At 39.4% G+C, this 19,414-nt stretch overlaps 1 protein-coding gene across 1 annotated transcript in view; it reads left to right on the forward strand.

Moving 5' to 3' along the window:
- LOC106903224 (syntaxin-binding protein 4) overlaps nucleotides 1-19,414 on the forward strand; it is a 39,044-nt gene that overhangs the window by 18,663 nt on the left and 967 nt on the right. Inside the window, exons 9-20 of the mRNA XM_088008046.1 lie at nucleotides 5,392-5,498; nucleotides 5,717-5,858; nucleotides 6,212-6,284; nucleotides 10,345-10,433; nucleotides 12,550-12,646; nucleotides 14,281-14,408; nucleotides 15,304-15,396; nucleotides 16,752-16,817; nucleotides 16,972-17,166; nucleotides 18,404-18,520; nucleotides 18,929-18,978; nucleotides 19,076-19,203. Of these exons, the coding sequence (XP_087864172.1) occupies nucleotides 5,392-5,498; nucleotides 5,717-5,858; nucleotides 6,212-6,284; nucleotides 10,345-10,433; nucleotides 12,550-12,646; nucleotides 14,281-14,408; nucleotides 15,304-15,396; nucleotides 16,752-16,817; nucleotides 16,972-17,166; nucleotides 18,404-18,520; nucleotides 18,929-18,978; nucleotides 19,076-19,203 (1,285 nt within the window). The remainder of the gene's footprint in view (nucleotides 1-5,391; nucleotides 5,499-5,716; nucleotides 5,859-6,211; nucleotides 6,285-10,344; nucleotides 10,434-12,549; nucleotides 12,647-14,280; nucleotides 14,409-15,303; nucleotides 15,397-16,751; nucleotides 16,818-16,971; nucleotides 17,167-18,403; nucleotides 18,521-18,928; nucleotides 18,979-19,075; nucleotides 19,204-19,414) is intronic.

A 19,414-nucleotide genomic window follows, 5' to 3' on the forward strand; every position in this document is an offset into this window, starting at 1 on the left:
AAATTCCAATTAAAAATATGTGAAAATATTACTATTTTCTTGTTAAATGAGAGCCTTAATAAATATCAAAACATTTGAAAATATGATAAAATCCAATTACTGTGTGCCGCTTAGTGACAAATCACACTTCCTTATGTGACCAGTGTCCTAAAGAAGACAAACTTGTGTGTGTGGAGCTATGATTGTCTTGCCATGCAGTCACAGCTACGGAGTTACCAAAAAAAATTATAAATGGTACTAGATAATATTGTGATAAAAATTTTAGTCCATATCACCCACCCCTATAGAACAGAACTTCTCTCAAATGACATCGCTAGCAGTTAGCTTCCTGTGATAGCTTCTCATGGTTGGAGCTTACTTTACTTTGGTTTAGTTCCCTAGTTTTGGTCACAGTCAAAACTTTGCTTCTACAAACTGACATCTTGCTACTTGAGGAAACTGATACATTGAGCAAGATATGCCAACTCTATGCATTGAGCCTTGACTTTGGAACCATGACAGCAGCTGGGTGAAGCAGGACTGAGATGGATGCGTCGCAGCCATGAGGGACCTTTTTCTGTGCAAAGATTGTTTTTTTTTTCCACCATTGCAGATGGAAGAGACACTCAGGGAGTACAGAAGAGGGAAGATGGAGTGCAGGTGCAGACCTCTGCAGCTATTGTCTCAGATTAGTGTAAACTCTGCTGAGCAACGCCCCGGTCAAAGACTGCTGATTCTGACCCTCCACTCTGGCCAAACCCATCACTCATCTAGCCTGAGATCACAGAGCTTCTTCACTATGAATAGTGATTTGTACTAATAATGTACCAGTAAGTGTTACTGAACCATAGCCACATTCACAAAAGAAAATACTTGAAATGTGTGTAATTTATCCCTAAAGCCCTGGTAGGCTCCGCCCACACAGAAATCAAATCAGGTGTTTTGTCATTTGTCCTTTGAGTTAAGTTTTCAGTAAGATAAAATGATTTTTTTTTCACTCAAGAGTTTCTAAATGTAAACTACAGACTTGAAGTTAGTGGAAGGAAGACTCCAACACCCGACTTTCCTGTCAGGGTTTATTTGTGAAGGAAAGTTTAATCAGCCCCAGAGATTCGACCTCTCAGATAATTCATGCCTCGGTCTCAGGCTTTAATGAGCTCATTATGACTGCGGCTCATTCAAAATTAGGATTAGGGAAAGCCTGCTGATGCAAATTGCTGTGCTTTGTAAACATCAGACTCTTAAATTTTGTTATAACAAAAAGGTGCCAAAGGCTGAAAACGAGTCGACTGAAATGAACTCTGGCAGCAAACTGTACCAGCAGAACCACTAAGCTGTTTCAACCTGCTGTGTCCTCAGCATGGGTTGTATATAAAACACATCAGATATATTTGTAATACAAAAAAAAGTGACAAGAGGGAACATATTGTCTCACTAAATAAAGCTTTTCTAAATGTTGTTTTATTTCTTCTATATATGAGCATTAGTGGCACAGAATGTGAGTTTGGGGCAAAATGCAAACAGGACAAACGGACTTTAAAGAGACACAAGGGAAAAATATAGTTAAAGGAAAAGCAAAGACTCCTAAAAAAAGAACAAATAAACAAGAATAAACTAAACGGAAAACAACAGCGTGAACGGGGTGAAGCATAAATAATACAAAGACAGAAAAATCCCCAAAACCCCATCAGGTTTTAACGATAACATTAAGAGGTGAAACTCAGGATCTCCTCCCACATCCAGGAATCCTCCTTATTTCTTAAACTACAATGGCAAACATGTTTACATTTTCCACATTTTGACATGCTACAACCACAAACTGCAAAATGTTATTCTGACTTTATGTAATAGACCAACAAAGTAGCACATAATGACGGATTTTTAGTTTTGTGGCTCGTAATTGGCTGATTGTGACTCCATGAGTTTTTAATATTTAACTTTTTCACAATGTCCACATTTTCTCTTGTTAGCCATAATCATCTTAATTACAAGTCATAAATATATATTTGAAATATTTCCCTCTTTGCACATTGAATCTGTATAATATTTGCGTTTCAGTTATTTAAAAACCTTTTCTTTTCGAGATGTATCACTATTGCCACTAGTAGTAAAATCGTAACCATGGCAGCGGGGCTCACATTGCAGGAGCCCTTCTGCGTCCTCAAACCTCCTGACCCCTGCAGAGTCGGGTCTTGTTGCTCTGACTCCAAAGAACATGGCAGATCATTAAAGGAAGACTCCACTGTCAAACTTTACTTATCTCTGGATCTCAGAATTGTTCCCCACATTTAAAGCAGACATCCCATAATAAAGAGCAGTGACTGGTCCTACGACTTGAAGCAATCCCAGGCACTCTCAGGATTTGCACATATCACCCCTTTTCTGCAGCCTCCTCTGCTTCTCTCATGTTAATCCCATCCTCCTCGCCTCTCTGTCCACCCACTCTGTCAAATGTGGGCAACATGACAAGCAAGAGGGAGGAGAATAAAGGAGAAGAGAGAGAGAGAGAAAGAGAGAGTGTACAGGGATCTGTGCTTGTGTGTATATGTGCGTTAAAAAAGCTGTTTCTTGTTTAGATGTATGGATATATTATGGGTTATTTTTTGGGGGGCGTGGGGGGGATTCAAGACACAAAGAGGATCAGAATTAGTTTTTAAAGCAGTGTTTACCTCCAAAAACATGTTCCCTTCAGTTAGATGGACATAAGGAGCATTTCTTGAGAATTGTTTCATTGCGTTTTTGTGTCAAACAGTCTTAAGATGAGAACATTCACAGAAAAGCTGAATGGATCAGGGACATCCACAGTCCCTCCATCATGGCCCTGACACACCTTTAGGTTTGGGACCTGGCTTGTATTCAGAATATTTTTAGTTCAAGTGAACAACTCAGAAATGGATCGTTTCCTGAACAGCCTCCTCTGAGGCGGCAGTCTGCCGTCTGCTTGGAGCAAGAGATGCAGAAAAGAACTGAAACGAAGTTATAAAGTGATTTCTCACCACAATATCAATGCAGTTTTTGCATCCTTGACACCACAGAGATAAATTATCCTCACTGATAAAACAGAAGGTCTCTCATAATTTGATTCCTAAAAGAAAAATAAGATTTATTGTTTAGTTTATATTTTTGCTAAGGCTCCACTGATAAATTGGCCCCAATTTCCTTAATTTTGGATGATCGGCCGATACATGTGAAGCCGATCTTATCTTCCTGAGCAAAGATCTAAAAATCCACATCTGTCTTTCTGCTCTCCTCTTAGAGGTTTGACTGACTAACTGACCCACCAGGCCGTGTCTAAATGTTTCCAGTTAACAGTCACCTTCACTGTTGCCAACTCAATTTGCTACAGTTAGTAACATTTCAGACAAAAAAGATCGGTATCGGCCAAAACTGGAATCCAGAAGTCAGGCTTTTTAAAGATGGTAATCGACGATCGGCCAGAAAACTGCAATCGGTGCCGCCCTAATTTTTGCCTTACAATTTTGCATGCTCAGGATGAGCAACACAGTTATTGATAATTCAACACAACTCTGCTGAGGAGGTACTGATCAGTCTGATGCCGATTTAACCAGAAAGCTTTGAAAGCTTTTTTTTCTTCTTTTTTTCCCCCCTTTCACTGAAAGCAGATGTCACGACACATTTTTGAATGGGGAAAATCTCCTAAGCTTCGTTTGTTTTTATCCTCCAGTCATAGTGCTGCAGAGATTTGGATTTCTGGATTTCTTTCACAGCATTTTTTTTTTCCCATCTGACCTACAAATTCAAAATCTTCCATCTCCAGCTGGACAGGCCAAAACAAATCAAAGCTGCACGTCAACAGTCATCTATGAAGTCCCTTAAACTCAAGCAGCACTTTTTCCTGAGAACAAGACAGAGCTACGATTGGGTTTCTTCCCTGATTAGAGCCAGCGTCTCATGACATGAGACTGTCTGTGTGATAAGTCAGCAGAAAGATCATGAAATGATGCATTTATTTAAACTGTAGTCATCCTGTTGTGGTGTGATCATTTTTTTTTACTATGAATGTTTACTGGAGTCTGAACTTTGGAGTGCAGCTGTGTAACTCTAAGTGTGTAACAAGTTACTGTCTAAAACAACTTTAGTTAAAGAAACACTAAACCATTCGGTAAATAAATTCTTCAGATGACATTACTCTGTACCCTCTGACAGGGTTCTAGTTGTTCTGTATTTCTGAACATTCCTCACATCCTTTGGACGTTTTCACATTTTACTGCATTACATACACAAACTTTAATATATTTCCTTTTGTGGCAGATCAACACAAAGTAGCACATAGAGCCATTTTATAGCTCAGTCAAGTAGCTTTGTTACTTTCAGTTGCTATAAAAATGCTGTATATGTCAAATGCAACTTAGAGATTTGACTTTGCGCTGCAGCTGTATCTGTGACCTTGAAATTGGCATCTGCCTCTGTTTCACATCTGCTTACACACAAAAAGTCTGTACTGTAGCTTTCACACAAAAATCTTTAGTTTATTTATCAGATAAGAATGAAAAATACTTCAAGAATTTTAGCTTCACCTTTTTTCATTCCTGAATTATAAATAAATAAATAAATAAATAAATTATTTTCCACAAGGGTTTTCAAGTGGATGATTTTCGCCCTTTTCATAAAACGCTTGGACACCTCTGGTTTACATCACAGTATATTCGTGGGTTAGAGTGGTCTAGTCAAAGTTCAGATCTAAATCCCCTGCATTTAATTTGAACATTTTCCTTCAGGTTCACAATTATACATTCCTTTGTGTTGTTCTGGTACATAAAATTTACTGTACCAGAATTTTATGTACAGTGAAACATAAAATTCACTTCAGATGACCGAGTTCAGACAAGTTCAGTTCAGTTTGGTTTAAATGATTTTTGGGTCTTTTAAAAAGATAAAGAACAAAATGAATTCAAGACTTACTGAAAAATGAGAATGGGTCTCCAATTTAAAAGAAAAAGTTTTGTCAATTTGTCACATATGGTCGATTTACGTTTTCTTAACATGACAACTTAATAAATGTAACACATTTTCTTGGATTTAATTACTTTTGACCAGTTAAGGCAGTGCATTTTAGTCGACTCACTTCTTTTCTTTTCCAGTGAAGTTTAAGTCTAATCAGAAACTGCCGTTTCCCTAAATAGAATAAATCTGAGATAATCTCCACACTCAAGATCTCCCAGATCCAAATGAATTAAAGTACACACATACTCGACAATAAACAGAGGAAGACACAGGAACATCTACATGTTAGCTTTAGCATGTATGCTCTGTAGCATCCTGCAGGGCCAGTGCAGGCACTGCTAAAAGAATGAGAGGAAATCTATTTGAACAGAATCAGCCGTCAAAATAAAAGAGCTTATAAATATCCACCAACCCCACTGGATTTAAAGCGTCTTTCTCTTTGTGCAGGATGGCCGCCTGAGGCCGGGAGATCAGCTCATTGCCATCAACAAGGAGTCTTTGATTGGTGTAACTCATGAGGAGGCAAAAGGCATGCTGAACAAAGTGAAATACAGGTGGGTTTGGACAACATTTTGTCCAAAAATAAGGAAGCCTTGCAGTAACTGCAGCTGGTAATCACATAAATGGAGGTCAAAATATTCTCAAAGTAGACGTGCAGTTATGTATAGATTAAAATGCAGCTGTCTGTGCCTTTATGCTGATGATGTTTGCTTTTATGTTTGCAGTGACCTCCTTTTATAACTTCTTCTAACTTCTTTTTTTCCATCTCCAGCCAAGACAACACGGTGGAAATCGCCTTCATCCCAGGAAAAGGTCTTTTTCCCAGCAGCACATCGCTCCACAACGGAGTCCAGCGAGCCGCCGGCAACAGCTACAACGCTGGACGCCTAAAAGTTCACATCAGGTCACCTGAGGTCAGCTCCACATGTCGCTGTTCTGTCAGGGTGTTGCTACATAACGCTGTGTTTTATTACGTATGTAAAAGAAGAAATGTTTTTCAGTGAAACAAAATAGAAATTCTAGAATCAGATTTTTAGGAATGATCAGACATTTTCGGAAATTATAGAACATAAACGTGGACAACTTGAAAATATTTTCTGATTCTCTTTCCACTGATACAGCAATGAGCTCCTGATGTTCAGGGCTGGTAGAATAGGGCTTTTTAATCATGTCTAAGGCATTGCTCTCAAAGGCACTAATGTCTTTTTACGATTCATCGCTGTAGTGGTTCCATTTCAGTGTTTTTTGTTTGGTTGTTTTGGTGCAGATCTGTGCAGAGGAGCCAGCTCTAGTGTCTTCACCGTCTCCAGACATCTGTCCTCCAGATATTCATATTTCAGGTACAACTGAAGCAACATTTATTTTCAGTTTTTCACTGCTTTACTTATCGTCACCTTCCTAAAATAATGGCATACGTCTTTTGTTTGTTTTTTGTTTTGTTTGTTTTTTTTGCTGAAAGATGATTTTGGCAAAAAGAAAGAAAGCCCTTTTAGGGATTTTAGGAATGTGTTGTTATGGTAACAACTGCAATATCCTTCAAACTGGACAGTTATACATCTTATTTCAACCCTATGAGGCATCCTCTGTCTGTTTGTTTTGGGGCAAGATGGTGGGGATGGTGATGTTACAACTTATATTATCTCATAAATGAAAGCTGCACAAATGACTGTATTAACAGCACAAACAAAGCACTAAAAATGTACCTCACTTTGGTTTGTCTTGGAGAAAGAAGGGGAGATGATGACCTCTGGATGACCCTAAAAAATTCTTTTTAACATCTCAGAAACCAAAGCAGCACAAAAGAAAATTTTGATGGCACAAACGGAGCACTAACCACTCAGTCTATTTGCTGGAATTTTTCTCGTGGGTGGGGTGTCAGCTTCACTTGACACCCCAGCAAAGTTAACACCTACCAAAGCACTGCTTGGGTAAAGAGGCAGTGTTTTGGTCCTCAAACATGCATGAAAGAATCAAAGCAACACTCCAGGTGCATCTGATGGGGGGGGGGGGGCATTATAACATGATATGAAGCTCAAAAAAGTCAATTTTGCTTAATTAATACACTCTTTAACAAAGAAAGTGTGCACCCTTTGCCAAATCTGAGTTATGGTTTCCGAATTTGAATTAATATGATTTACATCGACATTTAATTTCCCATTGGGATCAACAAAGAATTTTTGAATTTGAATTGATTTCTAAGCCCCTGCAAGCAGATGGTTATTAGATTAACTGTCTGATCTGAGCATAAAAACATTTGTTCCCACACACAGATGTTGGATTAGACTGAATGGAGAGATTTGTGTTTAAATTAAACTGCATCACAGTGGGGGGCCTTAAACTAATCAATGATGAGGCAATAAAAAGTGCATAGTAATAGAATGTGATTAAACATTGCTCGTAAAAGTACTTTTTACTAGAGATTTAATAGAGGAAGAATTAAGATGCAAGCTGTGTACATGTTACCATGCTCAGAGGCAACAGTTAATTAATCAGATACAGCAGCATAATTAATATAATTATCTCTTATTAAGGAGAATGAAAGTGGAAGTTAACAGCCATTAATACATGAATGCATATTGAGTATAGTTCAATTGATCAATATGTAAACAAACGAAATGTACCAGGTCAGAGCGGGAAGCATCAGTTCCGGTGAGGGATTTCTAGTCATGTGCTTGTGCTGTAATTGGATTATGTTTCACAAACACAAATATTCAGTAGGATTTATGGTACACTGCCCTAAAAACAGATAGACAGATCCCATGCAGAGTGGGCAATGTTGTGCGCAATCACATTCAAACAATTTCATACATACTGCCATTTTTTTTTCTTTAACTTTATAAATATAGTAATGTCAGGGGTAAAACTACATGTAACTTTAACTTACCCACCAGTCTGTGTTTTTTTCTCCTGACATTTGAACTAAAGGAAAAAAAATCTAAACATTACAGCTCCAACCAATGAAAAGTTTGAAAATGGTTTCTGATAAATGTTTACTTGTTTACCATGTAATTTCCATACCACACTACACCATACATATCATATCATATAGTTTGATATGGTATGATATGGTACTATAACATACCATGCCATGCAATGCCAAGTAATATAATGCCCTGTTCTTTAGATAAGATTTAAACCAGTCAAGTATTGTATCAGAGAGTCTGACCCAAGTCTCCAATCTCTTCAATAATATGTCATGGTTAACAGTGTCAAATGCTGCGCTGAGGTCCAACACAACCAACACTGTGGTTCTCCCTCAGTCTGTATTGATGTAGATGTCATTGAACGCTTTGGTGAGGTTAGTCTCAGTTCTGTGTTGAGCACAGGTGGGCGGATCAATACAAAATATTGAAATGATCGATACAAATTCATTATCAGTATTGGATCAATGCATGCTGAGATTGATACCTTAGTTTCAGATTCCCTCTGAAGGTGGCATGGTTGTTTATATTTCTGGATTTTATTTGCAATACTGTATATAATCTAAGAGCACCACTCAGGCCTGCACAACCTATGTCAAGAACCAGCTGTAAATATGCAGTATGTTGCCATATGATAAACTCTGACTGCAGTAAGGAATATATATTAAACAAGATCTTTTGGGACAGGAGCGAAGAATTTTAATAGGAGAAAATGTGCTTCATAATTAAAAATAATTAAAATATTTGCCACAGAGCAGAAGCTTGAGTGTGAAGTGTGTGGCCTATGGTCTCTGGCTGGAAGCCATCCAACAGCTTGCTCCAATCCTATTGCCTGGGATTACCCCAGCCAAGGTTATATCCTAAGTGCATTGTCCACTTAACACTCTTGCAGCCTCTTATTGGAGGAGCTGAGACAGATGTCACCAGGTGATCCCACATGGCTACTATGGGATTTCCCTGCCCTGTCTTAGCTTTGAGGTTTTCAGACTTATTACTCAGTTCAGTGGAACACACTGATGTGATCTACATTCCTTCTCAGTATGGTCATTTCTGCAAAGCTAAGTAGGAATTCAACAATTCATTTTTTTCACTTTCAGTACCAATGCAGATATCTGAGCTTTAGTATCGGCGAATGCTGATCAAATACAGAAAACAGTGCTGAATTGACAAAACATTTCTTTTGTACCTATATTTTTTCACATATAGGATCATTCATTTACTGAATTACAAATGTATTTGATAATCTGCACCAGTGCAGCATGCTTAAACACACCAATCATTCACAAGCTTGGTCAAACATGTAAAAAACCTTTCAAATGATTTAGAAAGTGCAACTAGAAATTCTACATATAATGTAAAATAATAAAGGATGAAGCTGCTCAAACCACTCAGCACAGAATTACTCTGAATAGATCTGCCCTTATCGATCGGGCACATCATCACTCTCACTTTTTTTTAAATAATGGGCCCTGTAAACATTAAAATCACATACACATTAGTTACACATGCATAAAAATGTAAGTAGTTCATGTTCACCAAGAATATGAAAAATGTAAGTGGAAGCTAATGGGAATTTAAGAACTAAACCTTGAGGTACACCTCAACCAAACTACTCTAATAATTAATGCTCTACTGTTACTAAGAGAACAGCCATTATTTGTTCTGTTCCAAAAGATTTTAGGCCTTTAAATTAATATATTTGTTCCCAAAATGTTTTCAGATATACAAACTTTTGTATTTCTTCACTATTGTGACATTGGATATGTGTTCAGTTAGTCTCTAAACCTTGAGTAACAAACCATAAATATCACCAGACTTTGTTGAGCTTATAGACTCGGGTCAAAACAGGAATCCTCTGAGTAGGGGGTAAAGTTTAAGTTGCCGATACAGCCAGCCTCTCTCTCTCACTCTCTCTCTCTCTCTCTCTCTCTCTCTCTCACAGTGTTATTACTCTCGTATTCAGCTTCACATATCTGGGACAAAGTCATCAAATTAATATTAGGCATTGGCCCTTTGCCCTCCCTACTCATGTTGTTTTGCTCTCTCTCATCTGTATAATCATCCATCTTTCTTCTACTCCCCTCCTTTTAATCATCTGCTTTTATTCCACCCCCCCTTCTCTCTCTCTCTCTCTAACACACACACATGCACGCACACACCCACACACGCACACATGCACACACACACACACACACACACACACACACACACACACACACACACACACACACACACACACACACACAGATGTCTATCACCACAGCCAGCTACCTCCCTGCTGATTTTGCAGATAATCCAATGATATTTTTCCTCCCATTGTTTACAAAGTGTCCCATGTCCTCACATACACTTTATTCTGCCTAAAAGCCACTAGCTCGTATATTTTTGTATGTGAATATTTTCATAACATGGAGACTGCTGTGTTATAGGCTCAGGTCAACTATCTATTTTTAATTGATCTTCGTGTTTCTTTGTGCAGGTTCCACCAGCCAAAGGTCTCCAACAGGGACGAAACCCAGAATAACACTGGACCCATACATTCGCCTCAAATTGGACAAGTTAGACTTGGTGAGTGATGTCATCTGGTTAGAGAATGTATTTGAGTTAAATAGAGATAAAAATCACTCATGAGTTTTACAAAAGTATTCACACCTCAAACTTTCCAACATTTTGTCAGATTATAACAAACCTTTTTGCGTGCTACTGGAACTTGATGTGATATGCCAACACAAAGTGATCCGTCCGTCCGTCCGTCCAATCAGTCCTTCAGTCTTGTGGGTGTGTTTGAGAGTGGGGTTCTAATGAGCCATATAGGTTCAGTCCATTTATTATTAACCAGTGGTCAACAAAGTACTGAGCTCTAGTACTTTAGTAAAAATATTGATACTTATCGTCAAATCTTACTCAACTACAAGTAAAAGTTCCTCGGTCAAATGTTTACTTCAGTTAAATTCCTGAAGTACTTACTTTTGAAAATACTTAAGTATTTAAATTGTATTTGCTAGTATCAGTACATCGTTGTATTGTTTTCTGAGTGCTTTTACAGAACCATGTAACTTGCTGAAACCAGCCGATGATGTACTGACATGAAGTCTAACAAAACCTGTAAAAACTTCAGAATGAAAATGTAATAAAGCAAATGACAGCTGTTTTATTTATGTTTGTATTTAAAATGTTCCAATCTCCCCAAAAATAAGAAAAGAAAAATAGGACAGACCTTTTCCATATATATTCAGACTAAAAATATACTTAAGTACAATACTTAAGTATATAGTATAAATATATTACATTCTGTTGATGCAGAAACATTTCACATAGGCAGCCTTCTTTCAATACATTTTAACTTATTTTGACAGATGTAGTACTTTAGTGTCCCTCCAGCCCCAGAGCTGTCTTTATCTCATAATTGACATCTAATGCACACTGTCTCTCTCTCATTGCTTCCTGGGTTATAGTTGCGCTGTTCTTTTTTCGGCTCTTTTTACCCCCTCAGCACATTCTCTCTCTCTCTCTCTCTCTCTCTCTCTCTCTCTCTCTCTCTCTCTCTCTCTCTCTCTCTCTCTCTCTCTCCTTCCTTTCTGCTGCCCTTCAGCAGCCCAACTCTAACTGATGAGTTCTGTTCTCTGCTTCTGTCTGCAGCTGTCTGCCGTCTGTACAGTTTATTACCAATATTTAGCTTTGATTTTAATGTTGCCCAGATGCTGCTCAGCTGTAGCCTAACCCTAATCTACCAATTCATTAGTGGGATTATAAAGAAAAGGAAGAGATTAAACACAGAATACAGGAAGAATTCTCTCTTGACGTAGTGGATCCTTTGCAAAATAACAAATAGCACATGGGTTATAGATTGCTGTGGTGGAAAGACACCATATTGGTGACAAAATTGACAGATTCATCACTGTTTGCAAGACTTATGTGGAATAATGCTGTTGAGATGAAAATGCAAACCTGAAGTGGTTTTATAAACATACCTACAGAGAAGCACCAAAACGACATCTCTCTATTACATTTCCCTCTGCACCAAATACAATCCAATCTGGAAAAATGTTGATGTGAACTATTCTGAAAGTCTGTCTTAGGGTTGTGCGCAAAAAAACATAAATTCACATAAGAATCCTGATTTTCATTTATTGCAATTTAGAATCGACTTGAAATGTCCCATAATCCACTTTAAACAAATATTAGTTTTTACTTAGCTTTGCTAATGTTAGCCTACTGTTTCCTCTTAAATGTTGCAGTGTCTTGTGTCACTTTAAGTTCAAAGTACTTCCTTTGTGCTTGTGTGTGAAAATGAAGGGATATCATTTAGGAAAATATGAAAGTGATTATGTTAATATTTCTGATTTAAATGTGTTTAATTTATAACAATTAAATTCCTAAAGAGGTTTTTGTTTTGTTTGACTTAAGCTAATTTACTTGAAAGGATTTACTCATTATTATGCTAGTTATTCCAGATGTTTGCATATTTGAACCTGTTTTGAAAATCCCAGCTCTAGAGGTTTATTCAACAGCACATGTCCACCATAAACAGAAACACCTGACAGCCGCCTGCTATCGTTGGAATATCCTTTATTCTTGTAACCAAAGATAAGAAAGCAGATTATTCCCAGATTTACTCAGCATATAAGCCTATGCTGTGTGTGTATTTTTGGTCTGTGTTTACTTTCCTGTCTCTCTGTCTCAGGCTTTGTCCTTTCTTGGATTGGACGTCGGTGAAGAGAAGAGGAAGACGCTGAGGCACAGCCTGACCCCTGACCCCCAAGGCACCGTGGCGTATGGAGGTGAGGCGCATGCACACTCTCACTCACACTGAAGTCAGCCATGCGTGCATCCAGGCTCGTCGATGTGTGTGTTGGGATGCTGTCAGATCACCGTCCCTGTGTGACGTTACCATGCTGCTGATTGGCTGTGACATCGCTGTTCGGTGACACGCTGAGGAAGCATGATGTCTATTTGTGTCCAGGTGGTCAGTCAGAGGGAAATGTTCTTGTAGACTCTTGATGAATTTCCTGTGTTGTATTAAAAAAATCCTAACTGCATTAGATGAACCATTTGAAAGAAGGTTTGATGTTTATTTTACATGTTGTTCAAAGTAGTCAAGCTGTTGTTTTCGTCAGTTTCTTTATCACTTATTTCCCATTTACTGATCTCCTAATTGCACTGACTGAACAAGTGGAAGTTGTGTTTTAACATGTTAGACCATGATTCTGAAGCTATTGGTTTATGTAAGTGAGCCGTACTGGTGCAGAGATATCAAACAGCTTTGTTCAGCACATTCATGTCTATATTTAAAACCAAATCATTTTAATTCAATTCAGCTTGTTTTTCTGCAACACTAAACCTCTTAGGCAGATTTTTTTTCCCCCACTAAGCATCTGAAATATTCCTCTTCCAATCCACTGTCCATGACTCAAGTTTGGCAATGTTGTTTCCAGAGAGTCACTTCTAAGATAATGAAATTAAACCTCTTGTCAACATTTCCCTTGGAGATGTGAGCAGTGGTCTATGAAAGGTTTGGTTTTGTGTTAGAGATGAAGCTTTTTATTTTTGTAAAAATTGTTGTTGATATGATAAATTTCAAAACAATTTATTGAAAAGACACCAAGAACCCTTCACTAATGAGGTCACATATTTTATAAAGCTCTTTTTTTGCTGCTCCAGTCACTCTTGTGAAATTCCTCAATAGGATTTTTTTATCTGGATAAATAAGGGTTTAATAATAAAAATAAAACCACATAAACTCACTTCAGTCTTGCATTTGTTAAAATTAAATAGATATTGGATCATCCATAATTTGGTGTCCCTAGACTCGTCGAGAAGAGTCTGAATAGAAGAATCAGGGGCAAATAGACTAGACAGTCATCAGCATATAAACGGAAAGGAGTCCCATATTTCCTCAAGATAATTCCCAGCTATAAAAGATAAAAGGAAAAAAGAAGAACAGAGCCTTGGGTACCCCTTCTAATTACAGGTACACTACTCTACCACTGAGCTAAAGGATCCTTCAAACCATAAATCATCTTCATTTATTTACAGTATTTACCTATGATTATTGTTTTCATTACGACCCAGTGTTGCGTAGATATGGTGGGTTCTGATCATCCGAAGACGTTCCAGTCTTGAAATCATTGAGCAGGACTGAACAAGCTGAAAACAGACCGATTCGTTTCATCGGCTGATTTTTATCTGTCCATCTTTGATTTGCATGCTCTATGAAAAGAGCACTGCAGTTTGAGACACTGAATATTTCTGATGTTAAGCTATTTAATGTTTCTTCTGAAGCTAAAGTTTGGACACGTGTCAGAACTCAGGAGATGAATGTGTGAAACAGAATGAACATACATGTTCAAACTTCTCCCTGTTCTCTTGGTCTCTGTGTTTTCAGCCCCAATGCTTTCTATCTTTTCGGTTTTAGATTTTGTGGAAGCTTGTCGGAACATCTTCCAGGAGGACCTGGAGGACTTGGGATTAGGATCGGGCCCCTTCACCTTCTCCTACCATGAAGCGGCCAGTTTGATGGACACATCGGCGTTTCATTCACCGGTAAGTCTCTCTGAAGAGTCTTTCAGACCAGCAGCAATCCCAAAGATATGGGTAATAAGCTAGACCATAAGACAGAAGAACACATGGAGACATTAATTCAGGGATCCTGTTCTCTGGTCCAACACGTCTGAATAAAATGACTGAATTGCCTCCTTAGTGATTTCTCAAGTTCTCCAGGGTTCTGCTAATAACCTCATTATTTGGCTCAAGTGTGCAGAAGCAGAAACACATCCAGGTTGCATCAAACCGGCCCTGTTTAGTTCACTTCGATTCGACTCCAGCTTGTTTGCCCTGAAGTCTGGTTTGTTTGTGAGGCGTGAATGAATAATTCAACTCTGATGCAGACCAAATAAGGAAACTCTGATTCAGTTGAAGTGAATTCTGGTGTGGTTTGAATGCATATGTGAACACCAAGCGAATCATGGACCGCTCCGGACTATGGGACAGTGCATCTTGGGTAAATACAACCAAAAAAACGTCACATTATAGCTCTAGTGGGAAATGGCTCAAGATCTTTGCAAAAGACAAAAGAGAAATCCTCCAGCTTCTTAAACCTCACACCACTCCATTTGGTGAAGATGTCTTCTTCAAAGGTTTTCATGTCGTTGTCTTCCATAGTTCTTGGTTCGGCGCCCCCACAGGTGAGGTGGTGAACAGGTTTTCATAAGGGTTTGGTTGGTTTGACGCAGTCCCATGTGAAATGGAACAAATGTTGCAACTTTGGTCCACAATTGAAGCGAGTACCAGACTGTCTGCTGGGACTCCAGCTCTTGAGGCCTGGACTTGGAAGATCCTTGTGTTAAAGTCTGGAGAACACACACTAGGAGTCACTGTTGAACACACACACAATGAACTGTCTCATGCTGTGTATGCTTGACTGTGTGTGCATCTGCAGACTTATGAATCAGAGTGCAGCTACAGCAGTGAGGAGATGGAGCAGTTCCAGACCGAGGTGAAGCAACTGCAGACCCAAATGAAGCAACTCAAGGTGAACTTCAAACCGTTAATGTTCCTTTGATAGAAGCATATGATCTGTCACCAGCTGCGCTGCTTGGTGACAGTAAAGAGTTAATCAGTTAAATACATACACACCACAAGCTTTTGTCTTGTTTTGTCAAATTACAACCACAAACTTTCGTGTATTCTATAGGGATTTTCTACAGCCCACTGTTGGTAGGTAGAGAAGCCACTGTTTTTACCAAAAAGACCAACATAAAAATCAGATTCTTTAGGATCATCCTGAATGTTTTAGGTTTCCCTGCTAACACACACCTGACCTGTGTTTAACTTCACCTGGTAGCGTGCTGAGGAGGTAAGGTGATCGTTGAATCAGGTGGCCCATTAGGAGCGAGCTTTAGAACCACTGCATTACTTTGTGTTGGACTACGACACAAAGCCCCAATGAATCGTGTTGTGAAAGGTTTAGTTTTTCTGTAATTGAGCTCTTTCTGAGAAAAACTGACATTTTGAACTGAGAATTTACTTTCAAGTTCAAGTCTATTTGTGTAGAACACGTCAGCAACAAGGCAGTTCAGCATCATAAAGTCACCAATTGTGAAACAGGCAATAAACATTACATTTTATCAAATGCCATCATCAAAGTCATTATTACACATCAAATATATTGACCAGGGTTCCATGTACTACTAATCATAAGCAGTTCTAAGCTGGTGGGTTTTTTTAGTCTAGATTTAAAGGAGCTCAGTGTTTCAGCTGTTTCGCAGTTTTCTGGAAGTTTGTTCCAGATTTGTGGTGCATAGAAGCTGAATGCTGCTTCTGTAACAACAGCATTTCTTTAATGTATTGTGGTGCTAAGCCGTTCAGTGGGTTATAAACTAACAGTATCTTAAAGTCTGTTCTTTCAGTGAAGGACTAGAACTGGGTGATGTTCTCCGTCTTGCTGGTTTTAGAACTCCAGCAGCAGCGTTCTGGATCAGCTGCAGCTGGAGGATTGATTTTTTTTAGTCAGACCTGTGAAGACGATGTTGGAGGAATTAATGCAACTAAAGATAAACGCCTGGATGAGTTTCTCTAAATCTAGTTAGATTTTAGTCCTCTAATCCTGGAAATGTTCCTCATGTGACAGAAGGCCGACTTTGTAACTGTCTTTATGTGGCTCTGAAGGTTCAGGTCAGAGTTCATCACTACACCCAGGTTGCAGACCTGATCTCTAGTTTCCAGCTGTAATAACTGAAGCTGTGTTGACTGAATCGTTCCTCTTTAGGTCCAAAGATAAAAACTTCAGTTTTGCTTCTGTTCAGCAAAGAAAACCAAACATTTTATATCCTGGTTCATGGAGGAAAGAAGGGCATGATTGGACTGATTTGCTGTTTCTCTTGGCAGGTGATTCTGAAAGACACAGAACAGAGTAAAAAAAGCCTGGAGGAGGAGCTGCAGAAGACATCTGAGGTAAGAAGACACGGCATCTCCTGTGTTTAAATCTGATGGCATGCTCGAGCAGTTATTTATTAAATATGTCACAGAGCGTAATTTCTGACTAGTTACAGCTGATACATCAGAACATGAAAAGTGTAACTGCAACACATTGTGTTAATCTGTGCAGAAAGCCTGCCTGACTGTGGAGGAGAACACCCGCCTGAAGAGCCGCCTGCAGGCTGCCGAGGCCGAGGCGGTGCAGCGGCAGGCCACCAGCGCTGAGCAGGACTACGAGGAAGTCATCCAGCTGCTGGAGGCCGAGATCAGAGACCTGAAGAACCAGCTGGCCGCCAAGAGGCAAGCCTGTGGAGCAGGCGCTAAAGTGAGTCCAAATACTCAATCTACAGTCCTTTACTGTTGGGAGGAAGGAGAAAAACCAGCCGATTCTTACAGCTGTCTGCTAATCAAGGAAAAATGGTGACCCAAAAATATAGAATAGAAAAAATAACACCTTATGACAAAATTAAAAATAAGCACATAGAAATTTTATTTCTATGTGCACATATACAATGTCTAGCCAAAAAAAAAAATAGTTGCCACCAAAAAGACAAAGGTCAAAGTCTAATATTTTGTTGGACCGCCTTTAACTTTGATTATAGCACACATTGTTTTGATCAGCATTTGGGATATGACAAGGTTTATTTACATCCAGTGTTGCATTCATTTTCCACCAAGATCTCTTTCTGATGATGGGAATGTTTTACAGCAAAGGAATCAGAGAAGAAATGGTCCACTGATGGAATACTCTGGTTGTTCAGTATCTTCAGCTGTTCAGCCCCAGTCAGTTGAATTCTCTACATGTTGTAATGTGGAAATGCTCTTACTTTCACCATTTATCGTAGCTCTGAGTTCTACTGATGTTCTTTTCTTCTATTTGATGTCGCCAAACGGTTCAGTGATCACTGGAAATGGTCATTCAGAGGTTATGTTGGATTGGGGAAATCCATCCTAAGTCCAGTATCCACAGGCTGTACATTAAGAGCACAGAACAAGGCAGAGGTTTAGTGTGCATCACATCCACCATCCAAGATAGAATGTTGAAGCTCCAAGAATACATCGGGAAGATGGCCCTGATGATGAAGTGCAGACTAACAATGGAAACTGTCAGTTCCATGGAGGGAAAACCCCTCCAATGTAGATGGCAACAGATAGCAGCTACCATTAGCTACAGAGGTTGAACTGAATGACTGAAATCAGGACTCAGGGTTGTGCTTATATTTTCTTTTTCCATAGAAATTATTATCCTGATGTTCAAGAGTGTTAAAACAATACAGATCTGTCAAAAAATGTGCAAAATATATTTGTAGTGGTGCCAAAGCATCAACAGTGAATGTGTGGGAGGAGAGCTGGTGTTTTAAGCCAGAGGAGTTTTTATTCGGCATGTTAACCTGATTTGGCAACAACTGGTGCAATAAAATCAGCCAGGTGGAATTTCAACATGACATCAACAAATGTGGAAAAACACACGATTTTGCACTAACATCTCATTGTTTTCTGAGTTTCAGTCTCGTTAACCGCTTTTGAAATGCTCCGAGTTGACAGTGTGTTGCGTTTGTCAGGAGGAAGTGGTGGAGCTCAACAGGAAGCTGACCTCCATCGACTCCCAGCTGAGGAAGTCGGAGCTGAGCAGAAAACACCTGGAGATCTCCAACAAGAAGCTGCTGGGCTTCGCTCAGGTAGAGCTGCTGTCAGGCCTGATCGCCATTGCCATGGCAACCATCGAGTATAAACTGATCACATGACTGCTGTCACTGCCAGGTAGTACAGTAAAGAGACGACCAATACACAGAAAAGAGTCTTGGCCATCTTTACTGTAGTGCCTGCTCCTCAAAGAGTAATGGAGCCAGACTGCCCCCAAGTGGACACCAGTGGTATGGGAAGCTGCTGTGGTTTGAAAACTGAACCAAGTCTTACAGACAATGTGTCTGTAGTGAGAATGCTTCAGTTATTGTTCGTGATTCCTAGAGGAGCCGACGTTAAAGATCCAGTTTGTTTAACAAAGCAAGTTATAATTCTGTCTGTTCTGGTGCTGGACCGTTCTGTTGGGCATCCTCAGTCATGAGCTCCATTATCTTTCTCAACAGAACGTGCACAAGGTGCTGACTAAGCCCAGCCTGTTGGGAGGGGATGATGGGTAAGAGACCCAGAATGTTACGTTCAGGTCACCCTACAGTCTCATGTAAATGTCCTACTGTAACCAACCGTCGCCTCTGTTGTTCTGTGTGTTTCAGGAGCAACAGGTCGTCTCCAGCCACAGACAGTCCCGACACCCTGTCACCCCTTCCTGACCCTGCCATCCAGCTGGCTGTGGAGGCCAAAGAGCTGGTGGAGGGAGTGTGTTGCGTTTCTGCTAATAAAGGTACATGAAATAAAACACAATCTGTCCATCTTATTATTAGTCTAAATATTGTAGATCTCATTGTTCATTTACACATGTAAGGTCCGAAACTATGAGAAATACGCGACGTACAGAAGAGAGACGGGTTCGAGTGCTTCTGCTTGGCACTGTGTTTTATTTTTATTTTCCCATTTTCTTTCTCATGTTCCCTCCAACTTTCTGAACCCTCAGG

This window comes from Poecilia mexicana, unplaced genomic scaffold (assembly GCF_051168715.1).
Source record: "Poecilia mexicana isolate PSO_F unplaced genomic scaffold, ASM5116871v1 scaffold_8, whole genome shotgun sequence".
Taxonomy (NCBI): domain Eukaryota; kingdom Metazoa; phylum Chordata; class Actinopteri; order Cyprinodontiformes; family Poeciliidae; genus Poecilia; species Poecilia mexicana.